Here is a 14,276-nt window from a genome sequence, read left to right as displayed (position 1 = left end):
GAACTCTCTCAGCTTTTGCTTGTCTGTAAAGGTTTTAATTTCTCCATCAAATCTGAATGAGATCCTTGCTGGGTAGAGTAATCTTGGTTGTAAGATTTTCTCTTTCATCACGTTAAATATGCCCTGCCACTCCCTTCTGGCTTGCAGAGTTTCTGCTCAAAGATCAGCTGTTAACCTTATGGGGATTCCCTTGTGTGGTATTTGTTGTTTTTTCCTTGCTGCTTTTAATATCTTTTCTTTGTATTTAATTTCTGACAGTTTGATTAATATGTGTCTTGGCGTGTTTCTCCTTGGATTTATCCTCTATGGGATCTATCCTCTGTGCTTCCTGGACTTGATTAACTATTTCCTTTCCCATATTAGGGAAGTTTTTAACTATAATCTCTTCAAATATTTTCTCAGTCCCTTTCTTTTTCTCTTCTTCTTCTGCGACCCCTATAATTCGAATGTTGGTGTGTTTAATGTTGTCCCAGAGGTCTCTGAGACTGTCCTCAGTTTTTTTCATTCTTTTTTCTGTATTCTGCTCTGCAGTAGCTATTTACACTATTTTATCTTCCAGGTCACTTATCTGTTCTTCTGCCTCAGTTATTCTGCTATTGATGCCATCTAGAGAGTTTTTAATTTCATTTATTGTGTTGTTCATTGTTGCTTGTTTCCTCTTTAGTTCTTCTAGGTCCTTGTTAAATGTTTCTTGCACTTCCCCTGTTCTACTTCCAAGATTTTGGATCATCTTTACTATCATTATTCTGAATTCTTTTCCAGGTAGACTGCCTATTTCCTCTTCATTTGTTAGGTCTGGTGGGTTTTTACCTTGCTCCTTCATCTGCTGTGTGTTTTTCTGTCTTCTCATTTTGCTTATCTTACTGTGCTTGGGGTCTCCTTTTTGCAGGCTGCAGGTTCATAGTTCCTGTTGCTTTTGGTGTCTGTTTCCAGTGGCTACGGTTGGTTTAGTGGGTTGTGTAGGCTTGCTGGTGGAGGGGACTAGTAACTGTGTTCTGGTGGATGAGGCTGGATCCTGTCTTTCTGGTGGGCAGGTCCACGTCTGGTGGTTTTGGGGTGTCTGTGGACTTATGATTTTAGGCAGCCTCTGTGCTAATGGGTGAGGTTGTGTTCCTGTCTTGCTAGTTTTTTGGCATAGGGTGTCCAGCACTGTAGCTTGCTGGTCGTTGAGTGAAGCTGGGTCTTGGCGTTGAGATTGAGATCTCTGGGAGATTTTCGCCATTTGATATTACGTGGAGCTGGGAGGTCTCTTGTGGACCAGTGTCCTGAAGTTGGCTCTCCCACCTCAGAGGCACAGCACTGACTCCTGGCTGGATCACCAAGAGCCTTTCATCCACACGTCTTCTGGGAGGTCTGAGGTCTTCTTCCAGCGATCAGTGGGTGTTCTATAGGAGCAGTTCCACGTGTAGATGTATTTCTGATGTGTCTGTGGGGAGGAAGGTGATGTCCGCGTCTTACTCTTCTGCCATCTTCCCCTAATTAAAAATCTATTTGCCATTCTTACATACTTGTTGGTGAAGCATCTGCTCATGTCTTTTGCCCATTTTTAATTGGCTTGTGTACTTTTATTATTGTTGAGTTTTGAGAGTTGTTTGTATATTATAGATACAAGTCTATTTTCAGACATTTGATTTGAAATATTTTCACTCACACTGTAGCTAGTCTTTTCATTTTCTTAAGTTTCTTTCACTCAGTAAAGTTTTTAATTTTGATGAAGTCTTGTTATCAAATGTCTTTTATGGAAAATGCTTTTTAAAATTTGTATTGGAGTATAGCTGATTTACAGTGTTGTATTAGTTTCTGCTGTACAATAAAGTGAGTCAGTTATACACATATATATATCCATTCTGTTTTAGATTCTTTTCCCATATAGGTCATTACAGACTATAGAGTAGAGGTCCCTGTGCTATACAGTAGGTCCTTATTAGTTATCTATTTTTTCATATATATATATAGTAGTCTGTATATGTCAATCCCAATCTCCCAATTTATCCCTCCCATCCCCCTTTCCCCACCGGTAACCATAAGTTTGTTTTCTACGTCTGTGACTCTATTTCTGTCTTGTAAATAAGTTACTGGAAAAATGCTTTTGGTTCCAAGAATAAGAACTTGTTGGCAAGCCCAGTATCATACAGATTTTCTACCTTTTCCTCTAAGACTTCTCACACTCTTATTTCTATTTGGACCTATGATCCCTTTTAATGTTTTTTTTTGGTATGAGGTTTTGAATGACGTTTATTTTGTATATGGTAGTCTTACTGTTAGACTATTCCTCCAAATTTTATTCTTCCTTTTCAAAATTGTTTAAGGTATTCAAGTTCCTTGCCTTTTCATATAAATTTTAGAATCAGTTTGTCTGTATCTACAAAAAAAGTCTTGCTGAAATTTTGACTGCTATTGCTCTAAACCCATAGATTAATTTGAGGAGAACTGAAATTTTTACTATGTTGAGTCTTCCAATCCATAAACATGGTATGTCTTTCCATTTAATTAGGTTTTCTTTGATTTCTTTCATCAATGTTCTGTGGTTTTCAGCATATAGATTTGATAGATTTTGATAAATCTACACCTGTTTCATTTTTTGTAGTACTGCGTTAAAATTTTGTTTCCAATTTTCTATTGCTGGCATTTAGAAATATTGCTTTTCTAAAAACATCTTTATTGGAGTATAATTGCTTTACAATGTTGTGTTAGTTTCTGCTGTATAACAAAGTGAATCAGCTTTATTTATACATATATCCCCATATCCCCTCCCTCTTGCGTTTCCCTCCCACCCTCCCTACCCCACCCCTCTACGTGGTCACAAAGGACCGAGCTGATCTCCCTGTGCTATGCGGCTGCTTCCCACTAGCTATCTATTTTACATTTAGCAGTGTACATATGTCCATGCTACTCTCTCCCTTCGTCCCAGCTTGCCCTTCCCCCTCACCATGTCCTCAAGTCCATTCTCTACATCTGCATCTTTATTCCTGTCCTGCCCCTAGGTTCTTCAGAACCTTTTTTTTTAGATTCCATATATATGTGTTAGCATACGGTATTTGTTTTTCTCTTTCTGACTTACTTCACTCTGTGTGACAGACTCTAGGTCCATCCACTTCACTACAAATAACTCAGTTTGGTTTCTTTTTATGGCTGAGTAATATTGCATTGCATATATGTGCCACATCTTTATCCATTCATCTGTCGATGGACACTTAGGTTGCTTCCATGTCCTGGCTATTGTAAATAGTCCTACAATGAACATTGTGGTACATGACTCTTTTTGAATTATGGTTTTCTCGGGGTATATGCCCACTAGTAGGATTGCTGGGTCGTATGGTAGTTCTCTTTTTAGTTTTTTAAGGAACCCCCATACTGTTCTCCAACAAGACAGTATGGTACTGGCACAAAAACAGAAATATAGATCAGTGGAACAGGATAGAAAGCCCAGAGATAAACCCACGCACATATGGTCACCTTATCTTTGATAAAGGAGGCAAGAATATACAATGGAGAAAAGACAGCCTCTTCCATAAGTGGTGCTGGGAAAACTGGACAGCTACATGTAAAAGAATGAAATTAGAACACTCCCTAACACCATACACAAAAATAAACTCAAAATGGATTAAAGACCTAAATGTAAGGCCAGACACTATAAAACTCTTAGAGGAAAAAACATAGGCAGAACACTCTATGACGTAAATCACAGCAAGATCCTTTTTGACCCACCTCCTAGAGAAATGGAAATAAAAACAAAAATAAACAAATGGGACCTAATGAAACTTAAAAGCTTTTGCACAGCAAAGGAAACCATAAACAAGACCAAAGGACAACCCTTAGAATGGGAGAAAATATTTGCAAGCGAAGCAACTGACAAAGGATTAATCTCCAAAATTTACAAGCAGCTCATGCAGCTCAATATCAAAAAAACAAACAACCCAATCCAAAAATGAGCAGAAGACCTAAATAGACATTTCTCCAAAGAAGATATACAGATTGCCAACAAACACATGAAAGGACGCTCAACATCACTCTCATTAGAGAAATGCAAGACAAAACTACAATCAGGTATCATCTCACACGGGTCAGAATGGCCATCATCAAAAAATCTACAAGCAAGAAATATTGCTTTTTCGTGTTGACATTGCATCCTGTGACATCACTTAGCTCACTTATTAGTTCTAGGAATTTCTTTATAGATTCCTTGGGATCTTCTGTGCAGATAACCATGCCTTATGCAAATGGGGATTAGTTTTTTTCCAGTCTATATGCCTTTTTTTTCTTGCTTTATTGAACTAAGACTTCCAGCACAAAGTTAGAAGTGGGGAGAGGGGACTTTTCAGCACCAAGCTCTACTTCTAAGGACTTCTTTTTGAGGTAAAATTCAGAGAACGTAAAATTCACCACTTTAACCATTTTAAAGTGTGTGATTCAGGGACTTGTACATTCACAATATTGTGCAACCATTACTGTTACCTAATACTGTAATATTTTCATCACCCCAAAAAGAAAGCCCATACCTATTAAGCAGTCGCTTCCTGTTATGGTCTGAATTGTGTCCCCACCCCCCAAATTCGTATGTTGAAACCCTAAGCCCCAGTACCTCAGAATGTGACTGCATTTGGAGACAGGGCCTTTGAAGAGGTGATTAAAGTAAAATGAGGCTGTTAAGGTTGGACGCAAGTCCAATCTGACTGGTGCCCTTATAAGAAGGAGAAATTTGGACATGCAAAATGACCCCAGGAATGCACATGTAGAGAGGAAAGTCCACGTGAGGACACAGTGAGAAGGCAGCCATCTGCAAGCCAGGAAGAGGTCTCAGAAGAAACCAAATCTGCTGGCACCTTGATCTTGGACTTACTGCAACCAGAACTGTGAGAAGATAAATTTCTGTTGTTTAAGCCACTTGGTGATATTTTTTATGGCAGCCCTAGCAAACTAATATACTCCCGGTTTACCTCTCTCCTCTAATTTTTGTCTCTACAGACTTGTCTGTCCTGGACATTTCATACCACATGTGGCCTTTTGCATCAGGCTTCTTTCACTTAGCATGTATTCAGGATTATAGCGGTTATCAGTACTTCATTTCCCTTTATGACAGAAAATTCCATTGTATGGCTACATACACTACATCTTGTTTATTCACTTATCAGCTGATGGTCATTTGGGTTAGTTCTGCTCTTTGTCTATTTATGGACAATGCTGGTATGAATATTCAAGTACACGTTTTTGTTTGAACACCTGTTTTCAACTGTCTCTGCTACATACCTAGGAGTGGAATTGCTAGGTCAGATGGTAATTCAATGTATACATTTCTGAGGAATCACCAAACATTTTCACAGCATCTGAACCATTCTAGATTCCCCCCTACAATGGGTCAAGGTTCCTTTTCTCCACATCCTCAGCAACACATTATTTTCCTTTAAAAAAAAATTACAGCCATCCTAGTTGGTGAGAAACAGTATCTCATTACGTTTTTATTTGCATTTCCCTAAAGACTACTGATGTTGGGCAGCTGTTTTTGTGTTTATTGGCCATTTGTATATCTTCCTTGGAGAAATGTCTACTCAAGTCTTTTGCCCATTTTAAAAAATTGAGGTGAAATTCACATAAAATAAAATTAACCATTTTAACTAGGGAACAATTCAGTAGAATTTAGTACATTTACAATGTTGTAGGACCACAACCCCTATCTAGTTCTAAAACATTTTCATCACCCCAAAGTAAAACCCCGTATCAATTAAAGCAGCTGCTCCCCATCCTGCTCCCCATTTCTGGCCAAACCATGCCAACCACCAATCTGCTTTCTGTCTCTATTCTGGATACTTCATATAAATGAAATCATACAATATGTGACCTGTTGTTTTGTTTGGCTTCTTTTACTTAGCATAATGTTTTCAAGATTCCTCCACATCATAGTATGTTTCAGTACCTCATTCGTTTTTTATGAATGATAGTCCAATTCAATGGATATACTAAATTTTGTTTATCCATTCATCAGTTGATGGACATTTGGGTTGTTTCCAACCCTTGGCTACCGTGAACAGTGCTGCTATGAATATTCATGTACAAGTGTTTGAGTACCTGTTTTCAATTCTTTTTGGTATATACCTAGGAATAGAGTTGCTAGGTCATATGAATTCTCATATGAAAAACCTCCCCCCAAAAAACTGTTTTCCACAGCAGTCTCACCATTTTACATTCCCCACCAACAATGTCTGTAGGTTCCAACTTCTCCACATCTTTGTAAACACTTGTTATTCTCCATTTTTAAAATTATGGTCAGCTCAGTGAATATAAGGTGGTATCTTGTTACAGTTTTGATTTGCATTTTCCAAATGACGAATGATGTTGAGCATCTTTTCGTGTGCTTGTTGGCCTTTTGTACATCTTCTTTGGAGAAATGTCTATTCAAGTACTGTGCCCATTTTTAAATTGAGTTGTCATTTAGTTGCTGAGCTGCAAGAGATCCTTATATATTCTGGATACTAGACCCATTCAGATATTAAGATTTGCATATATTTTCTCCTATTCTGTAGGTTGTCCTTGCACTTTCTTGGTAATGTCTTTTGATGCAGAAAAGATTTTAGTGTCTGGTTTTTTTAAAAATACATTTACTTATTTATTTTTGGCTGTGTTGGGTCTTTGTTGCTGCGCACGGGCTTTCTCTAGTTGCAGCGAGTGGGGGCTACTCTTCCTTGTGGTGCCAGGCTTCTCACTGCGGTGGTTTCTCTTGTTGTGGAGCATGGGCTCTAGGCGCATGGGCTTCAGGAGCTGTGGCTCGCGGGCTCTAGAGCACAGGCTCCGTGGTTGTGGCTCATGGGCTTAGTTGCCCCGCAGCATGTGGGATCTTCCCGGACCAGTGCTTGAACCTGTGTCGCCACATTGGCAGGCGGATTCTTAACCACTGAGCCCCCAGGGAAGCCCAAAAGATTTTAGTTTTCATGAAATCCAATTTATCTGCTTTCTTTTGTTATTCATGCTTTTGGTGTCATATCTAAGATTCCATTACCAAATCCAACATCATGAAGATTTACCCCTATGTTTTCTTATAAGGATTTTATAGTTTTAGCTCTTCTATTTAGGTCATTGATCTATTTTGAGTTAATTTTTATGTATAGTGTATGTGGATAACCAGTTGTCCCAGCACCAGTTGTTGAACAGACTCTTCTTTCCTCATTGAATGACCTCAGCACCCTTGTTGAAAATCAGTTGGCCACAGATATGCAGGTTTATTTGTGGACTCTCAATTTTATTCCATTGGTCTCTGTGTCTCTGCTTATGCCAGGTCCACAAAGTTTTGGTTAGTGAAGATTTGTAGTAAGTTCTGAAATCTGGAAGCGTGATTCCTCCAACTTTATTCTTCTTTCTCGATATTATTTTCACTATTCAGGGCACCTTGCAATTCCTTATGAATTTTAGGATCATCTTTTCCATTTTTGTAAAAAGGGCCATTGGAATTTTAATACAGATTTTTTTGAATCTTTGGGGAGTACTGTCATCTTAACAATATTGGGTCTTCCAATCCATGAGCAAGGGATATCTTTTGATTTATTTAGGTGTTTTTTCTTTCACCAATGTATTCTAGTTTTAACTTTACAAGTCTTTCCCATTCTTGGTTAAATTTTTTCCTAGGTATTTTATTATTTTGTATGCTGTTGTAATTGGATTTTTTAGTTTTATTTTTTACATTGTTCATTGCTGGTGTGTAGAAATACACACTGATTTTGTGCACTGATTTTGAACACTGCAACCTTGCTGAACTCATTTATCAACTCTAGTAGCTTTGGGGGCTTTCTTTCAGATTGTCTATATATAGGAACACATGATCTGCAAATACAGTTTTACTTCTTACTTTCCAATTTGGATGCCTTTTATTTCTTTTTTTTGCCTAATTGTTTTGGCTAGAACCACCAGTAACATATTGAATAACAGTGGTAAAAGTGGGCATCCTTGTCTTGTTCCTCATCTTATGGGAGAAAGCTTTTCACCATTGAGTAAAATGTTAGCTGTGGGTTTTCATAAAAGCCCAAAAATGTTCAGGAATGTTCCCTAGATTCCTGGTTTTCTGAGTATTTTTATTATGGAAGGATGTTGAAATTTTGCTTTTTGTGCATCAGTTGTGGGTTTTTTCCTTCATTCTGTTAATGTGGAATATTAATCAATTGATTTTCTTATGTTGAACCTCACTTCTATGCCAGGGATAAATCCCACTTGATCATAGTGTATAATCCTTTTAATGTGCTATTGGATTCAGTATGGTAGGATTTTGTTGAGGATTTTTGCATCTGTATTCATAGTGAATATCACTTTGTAATATTTTTTTTGGTGATATCTTTGTCTGGCTTTGGTATCAGGGTAATACTGGCCTCAAAGATGAGTTAGAAGTGCTCCATTCTCTTCTATTTTTGGAGAGTTTTGAGAAGGATTAGTGTTAATCCTTCTGTAAATGTGTGGCAGAATTAACCAGTGTGGTCATCTGGTCTTGGAGTTTTCTTTGTTGAGATGTTTTTGCATACTGATTCAATCTATTTAATTTTTATAGGTCTGTTCAGGTTTTCTATTTCTTTTTGAGCCAGTTTCGGCAATTTGTGTATTTCTAGGAATTTGTCCACTTCATTTAGGTTATCTAACAATTGTTTGGTTTTACCTTATAATCATTTCTTATTTCTGTAAAGTTGGTAGTAATGTCCCTACTTTTAATTCAGGTTTTAGTTATTTGGTTCTTCTCTCATCTTTTTGTCAGTCTAGCTAGATATGTCAATTTTGTTGATCTTTTTAAAGAACTAACTTTTGGTTTCTTTGATTCTATTGTTTCTGTATTCCCTATTTTGTTTGTCTTCACTCTATTATTTCCTTCCTTCTAACGGCTTTGAATTTAGTTTGCATTTCTTTTTCTAGTTCCTTCAAGCATAGAGTTAGAAATACCTTAAAGACTGATTTGAGGTATTTCTTTTTTAAAGTAGGCATGTATAGCTATAAATTCCCCTCTGAGCACTGCTTTTGCTGCATCCCATAAATCTTGGTATGTTGTGTTTTCATTGTCATTAGTCTCAAAGTATTTTCTAATTTATCTTGTGATTTCTTCTTTCTCTTAAACACTGGCTATTTAAGAGCATGTTTTTAAATTTCCACATATTTGTGAATTTTCCAGATTTCTTTCTGTAACTGATTTCAGATTCCATTCCATCTTTGTAGAAGATGCTTTGTATGATCCCAGTCTTCAAAAATTGAGACCTGTTTTGTGAACTAACATGTGGTTTATCCTGGAGAATGTTTTATGTGCACTTGGGAAGGAAGTGTATTCAGCTATTGTTGGGTGGAGAATTTTGTATGTGTCTATTAGGTATAGTTTGTTTATAGTGTTGTTCAAGTCTTCTGTTTCATTACTTTTTTTCTAATTGTTCTATCCTTTAAGGAAAGTGGGGTGTTGAAGTCTCCCACTAGTACTGTTGAACTGTCTACCTCTCCCTTCAGTTCTGTCAATTTTTGTGTGATATATTTTGGGGTCCTTTTGTTAGGTGCATATATGTTTATAATTGTTATGTCTTATATCATTTTTTGTTCCTCAATTCTTCCTTACCGCCTTTTGTATTAGAAAGACATTTTCTAGTACACTGTTTTGCTTCCTTCCTTTCTCTCTCTCTACTATATATCTCTATTTTCTTAACGGTTTCCCTGGAATTACAATTAACACTTTAGTTCAAATTAGCTCCTCAGACTGGGTGAATTGACATTACCCAGTCTGAGGAGCAGAAAGAAAGAAAGAATGAAGAAAAATAAAGAGCCTGAGACCTGTGGGACATCTTAAAACACTCTAAGTGTACTCATAATAGGAGTCCCAGTAGAGGATGAGATAGAGAAAGGGGCAGAAAATGTATACAAATCACCTATCTTGAAGTTTGGTGATTCTTTCTTTCGTCTTCTCAAACCTGCTGTTGAACCTATCTAGTGAATTTTTCACTTCCCTTATTGTACTTCTCAGTTCTAGAATTCCTATTTGGTTCCTTTTTATAATTTCTCTCTTTATTGATATTTTCTATTAGGTATTCTCTATCATCCTCATGGTTTTCTTTAGTTCTTTGTATATCATTTCCTTTAGCTTTTTGAGAATATTTTAAATAGTTGATTGAAAGTCTTTGTCTAGTAAGCCCAACCTCTTGGCTTCCTCCAGGAATGTTTTTATTAATTTATTTTTCATGCTTTCAGCCCATAATTTGTTTCTGTGAATGCCTTTTTTGTTGTTGTTGAAAACTGGACATTTCGAATATTATAACTATGGAAATCGTATTCTACCCCCTCCCCAGGGTTTATTGGTGCCGCTTGTTTTAGCTGATTTTGTTTGTGTGCTTAGTGACTTTCCTGAACTAATTTTTTATAGTCTATATTCTTTGTTATATGTGGCCACTGAGGTCCTTGTCCTGTTAGCTTAGTAGCCATCTAGTGACTTGACAGAGATTTACTTAAATGCTGAGATTCTGGTGTTTTTTTTTCTGGATTTAGTATTTGCCAGGTTGCTATAAAATACTGATTAGTTTCTAGAGTTCCAATAAAGTTGATTGCATGTGGGATCTTCCTGGACCGGGGCACAAACCCGTGTCCCCTGCATCGGCAGGTGGACTCTCAACCACTGCGCCACCAGGGAAGCCCTGTGGAGGACTTTTGAAGTTTCCTACTCTGCCATTTTTGTTGATGTCACTCTCTCTTTTGTCACTTTCTCTCTTGATGTCACTTTTTCAATTTTAATGTTCTGAGGGGGAAAATGTCAATTTAGAATTCTTTATCCATTAGGGTTATTAATGAAGAATAAAAACATTTTCAGGCAAGCACAGATGCAGAAGCTTTAGCTCAAATGCACACCTTTCTTAGGAAGTTACTAGAGGGCCTTTAACAGCAAAATGACAGAGTGAACCAAGAAAAATGACATGAAATCCAGACAACAATGGATCCAACCCAGGAGAATAATGAAGGAAAGCCCCAAGACATCAGCTGAGACCTGATTAGCATAGGAAGATGGAAGGCTTTAGGGAGCGATCCTAGGAATCTGGACCTCAGGGAGGTGATAAAGTCAGAGAAATAAGGGAGAAAAAAGCCATTCAAAACCCCATGAAAAAGCAAAAAGCTATACAGGAAAGGAAATGGAATCATAGTGTACTACTTTATAGTGCTTGGTTGTACATGGAATAATATTTATATAATCATAACAATATAAACATTTTGTTTTCTATTCTTAGAATCAACTAGTACACAAAGCACAGAAAACACAATTGTGATTACAACATAGAACACAGGTTTTTGCAACTGTGAAAATATAACGGTTTATGGTAAAACTGCAAGTAACACTAGGGAGCCAAGAGATGTTGTCTATTGTCTGTTGTTGATAGAATAAATAAAGGGGCAAACTTTAAGATTAGAAAAGTAACAACAGAAGAACAAAAAGTAGTAATATAACTACATTGGGCAGAATGGAGATGGGGCGGTGTGAACTAAATCCTCATTTGTGAGACCAAGATAACATAATAAGAAGAATAATTAATATCTAAAATTAGTAAATCAAGAAAGAGTATCAAAAGTATATTATTTAGAGATATCAAAGTAAACAACAGAAGAACTAAAAACAAAATTGGGAGAAAGAAGTGGTTCCCCCTGAGGAGTGACAGTATTTCTCATAAATTCTGTGCCATCTGATATTTTTATGCACGTGCATCTATTACTTTGATGAAAAATTTAAAAATTAACACTTGTGTATGGTTCAACATTCCAAAGCTATGTAAAGGTACAATTAAGTCTCCACACCTCCTTCCTACTTCCTCTCTGCTGAGGTGACTGATGTTTCCTTCCAGATATGCTGTGTATTTCCAAGCAAGTACACTGGTATGTCATGAGTAGATTTCTCTTCCATATCCTTATATGAATGGTAGCATTCTATACAGACTGTTCTTGTACCTTGCCTTTTTTACTTAACAGTGTATCTTGGAGATATTTATGTATCACTACTGAGCATCCTTATTTTTTTTGGTCACGCCATGCGGCACGTGGGATCTTAGTTCCCCGACCAGGGATTGAACCTGGCCCCGTTGCAGTGGAAGCACAGAGTCTTAACCACTGGACCGCCAGAGAATTCCCCTCATATTTTTAATAGCTGAATATTATTCCATCATTTAGATGCATCATAATTTATTTAATCAGTTCTGTACTGACAGACATCTGTCATTTTCCCCAATTCTTTGCTGTTTCAAACAATGCTATCATAATAAATTGACAAATATTATAAGAAAAAAATTTAAGGCATTCTTTGTTTCTGTCACCCAATTAGATAATGAACTTGGCTTTCTCTCTGCCTCCTTGGTGCCTACCATGGTGCTTGGCATATAGTAGTTACTGTATTTGCTAATTTAGGTTGAAGTGAAATTAAATGAGGAAACTAAGCTATGCAAACATTTAAATGAGATACTGTAATTCTAAAATCAAGTTTATGGCACAACAAAGACAAGAGCTTATACAAATCTATAAGACTCTGCACACTCAGCCTTTGTTTTACAATTCATCAGAGACAGGGAAAGTAACAGTGCAACTCAGTTTAGAATAATGCAGGAAAGGAAATGTGGGACAGGGCTGTGGTGATGTAACTGCAATGAACAGACTCCTTGCTTGTATGATCCTAGCTTTCTAGATCCCTGATATCCAAGATGCTAAAGAGATTCTAATTCCTCACAGAGATGTTCACATGTATAAGCAAGACTATAGAATTCTTAGTGTCTTACTAATGAGAAAAATAAAATGAAATAAAACAATCAATTCCCTGGAATGGAGATTAACCCACCAATACATACATATATCTCTGTCATACTTACTCTGAGCTCTTTTGGGCCTGTATGGACTGAAAGCAAGTGTAGAGTACCCGTCCAGTCTAAAAAAAGAAAGAAAAAAGAAAAAAAGAAAGGTCACACAGAGGGTTAATATTGAAAGAGGTATAGCAATTTAGTGGACTCTAACCTAAAACTCAAAGGCCCCTCTGGGAGTGGAAGGTTAGAAGAGACTCCAAAGATAGACTATGCATAAATCAGTTTCTGTAAGGAGGATCAAATACTCAGTCAAGGGCTTCCCTGGTGGCGCAGTGGTTGAGAGTCCGCCTGCCGATGCAGGGGACACGGGTTCATGACCCGGTCCGGGAAGATCCCACATGCCACAGAGCGGCTGGGCCCGTGAGCCATGGCCGCTGAGCCTGCGCGTCCAGAGCCTGTGCTCCGCAACAGGAGAGGCCACAACAGTGAGAGGCCCGCATACCGCAAAAAAAAAAAAACTCAGTCAACATGAGATGGCCACAATCAAACATCCACTCATGTGACAGCAGAGAATTGCTCACAAACATGAGAACCAAGAAACTAAGAATGAGACCATTCAAACTCCTTTTTTGGAAGCTGACAAACTCATGCAACAACTATTTATCATGACAATAAATTTATGATGACAAAGCCAGAAGCATTTCAAATGAAGTATGAAGTTCAAGAGAGTAAACTTTAATGTTTTCAGAAAAGAGTGATTTTATGAAGAATATTCATTATTAACACAGATTCTGAGAATATAACTAATGTACTAAACAATAGGAGGACACACTTGGTAAATCGGCAAAATTCATACTTGCAGTGTTAAATTTTCTTTTTGTTTGAAGTGACACATAGTGAAACCTCTTGATCTGAACGTAAAATTCAAACAGAAGCACTCTAAATATAGAATAGCAAGACTAGCCATTGATTGAGCTGCTTAGCTTCTCTGAGTTTCGGTTTGCTTATCCATAAAAATTGGTAATAATAATCCTCACAGGTTGTTGTCAGGGTTCGAGTATATTTATGTAAAACACCTAAAGAGTAAGTGCCATACAATACGTGATAAATGGCAGCACTTGTTACTGCTATTAGCCTCCACTCCTACCACCGTGGTCAAACATCCATCATCTCTTTCCTAGATTACTACAGTTGCTTCCTAACTGGTTTCACGGATGCCATGGATGCTGCACCCCCTCCCTCCCTGTCCCCCCAGCCCCACCCCCAGTTATCTTCCAGACCTCACTGTAGGATGACCACATGATTTACCATGCAAAGAGTTACCATGGTACCATGGTACCATGGTACCATGTCCTGGTTACCATGTTACCAGGACACTTCCAAGAAGGAAAGGTGCTAACTGAATAGGAGACTGGGACAATGGGTGGAACTGGGACTGACAGAGGCAAGCTGGGACATGTAGTCATGTTCTGCCTCACTCTGCTGCAGCCACACTGACTTCCTCCATTTCCC

The 14,276-nt window shown here is 37.7% G+C and overlaps 1 protein-coding gene across 3 annotated transcripts in view; it reads right to left on the bottom strand.

Moving 5' to 3' along the window:
* The window catches only part of BRCC3 (BRCA1/BRCA2-containing complex subunit 3), a 72,152-nt gene that overhangs the window by 42,101 nt on the left and 15,775 nt on the right, over positions 1-14,276 (bottom strand). For all 3 annotated transcript variants that reach the window (XM_024754708.1, XM_024754709.1, XM_024754710.1), the window contains one exon: positions 12,834-12,889. In XM_024754708.1, the coding sequence (XP_024610476.1) occupies positions 12,834-12,889 (56 nt within the window). The remainder of the gene's footprint in view (positions 1-12,833; positions 12,890-14,276) is intronic.

Source organism: Neophocaena asiaeorientalis, unplaced genomic scaffold, assembly GCF_003031525.2.
Source record: "Neophocaena asiaeorientalis asiaeorientalis breed wild unplaced genomic scaffold, Neophocaena_asiaeorientalis_V1.1 scaffold918, whole genome shotgun sequence".
Classification (NCBI taxonomy): Eukaryota; Metazoa; Chordata; class Mammalia; order Artiodactyla; family Phocoenidae; genus Neophocaena; species Neophocaena asiaeorientalis.
This window is presented reverse-complemented; position numbering and strand designations above follow the sequence as displayed.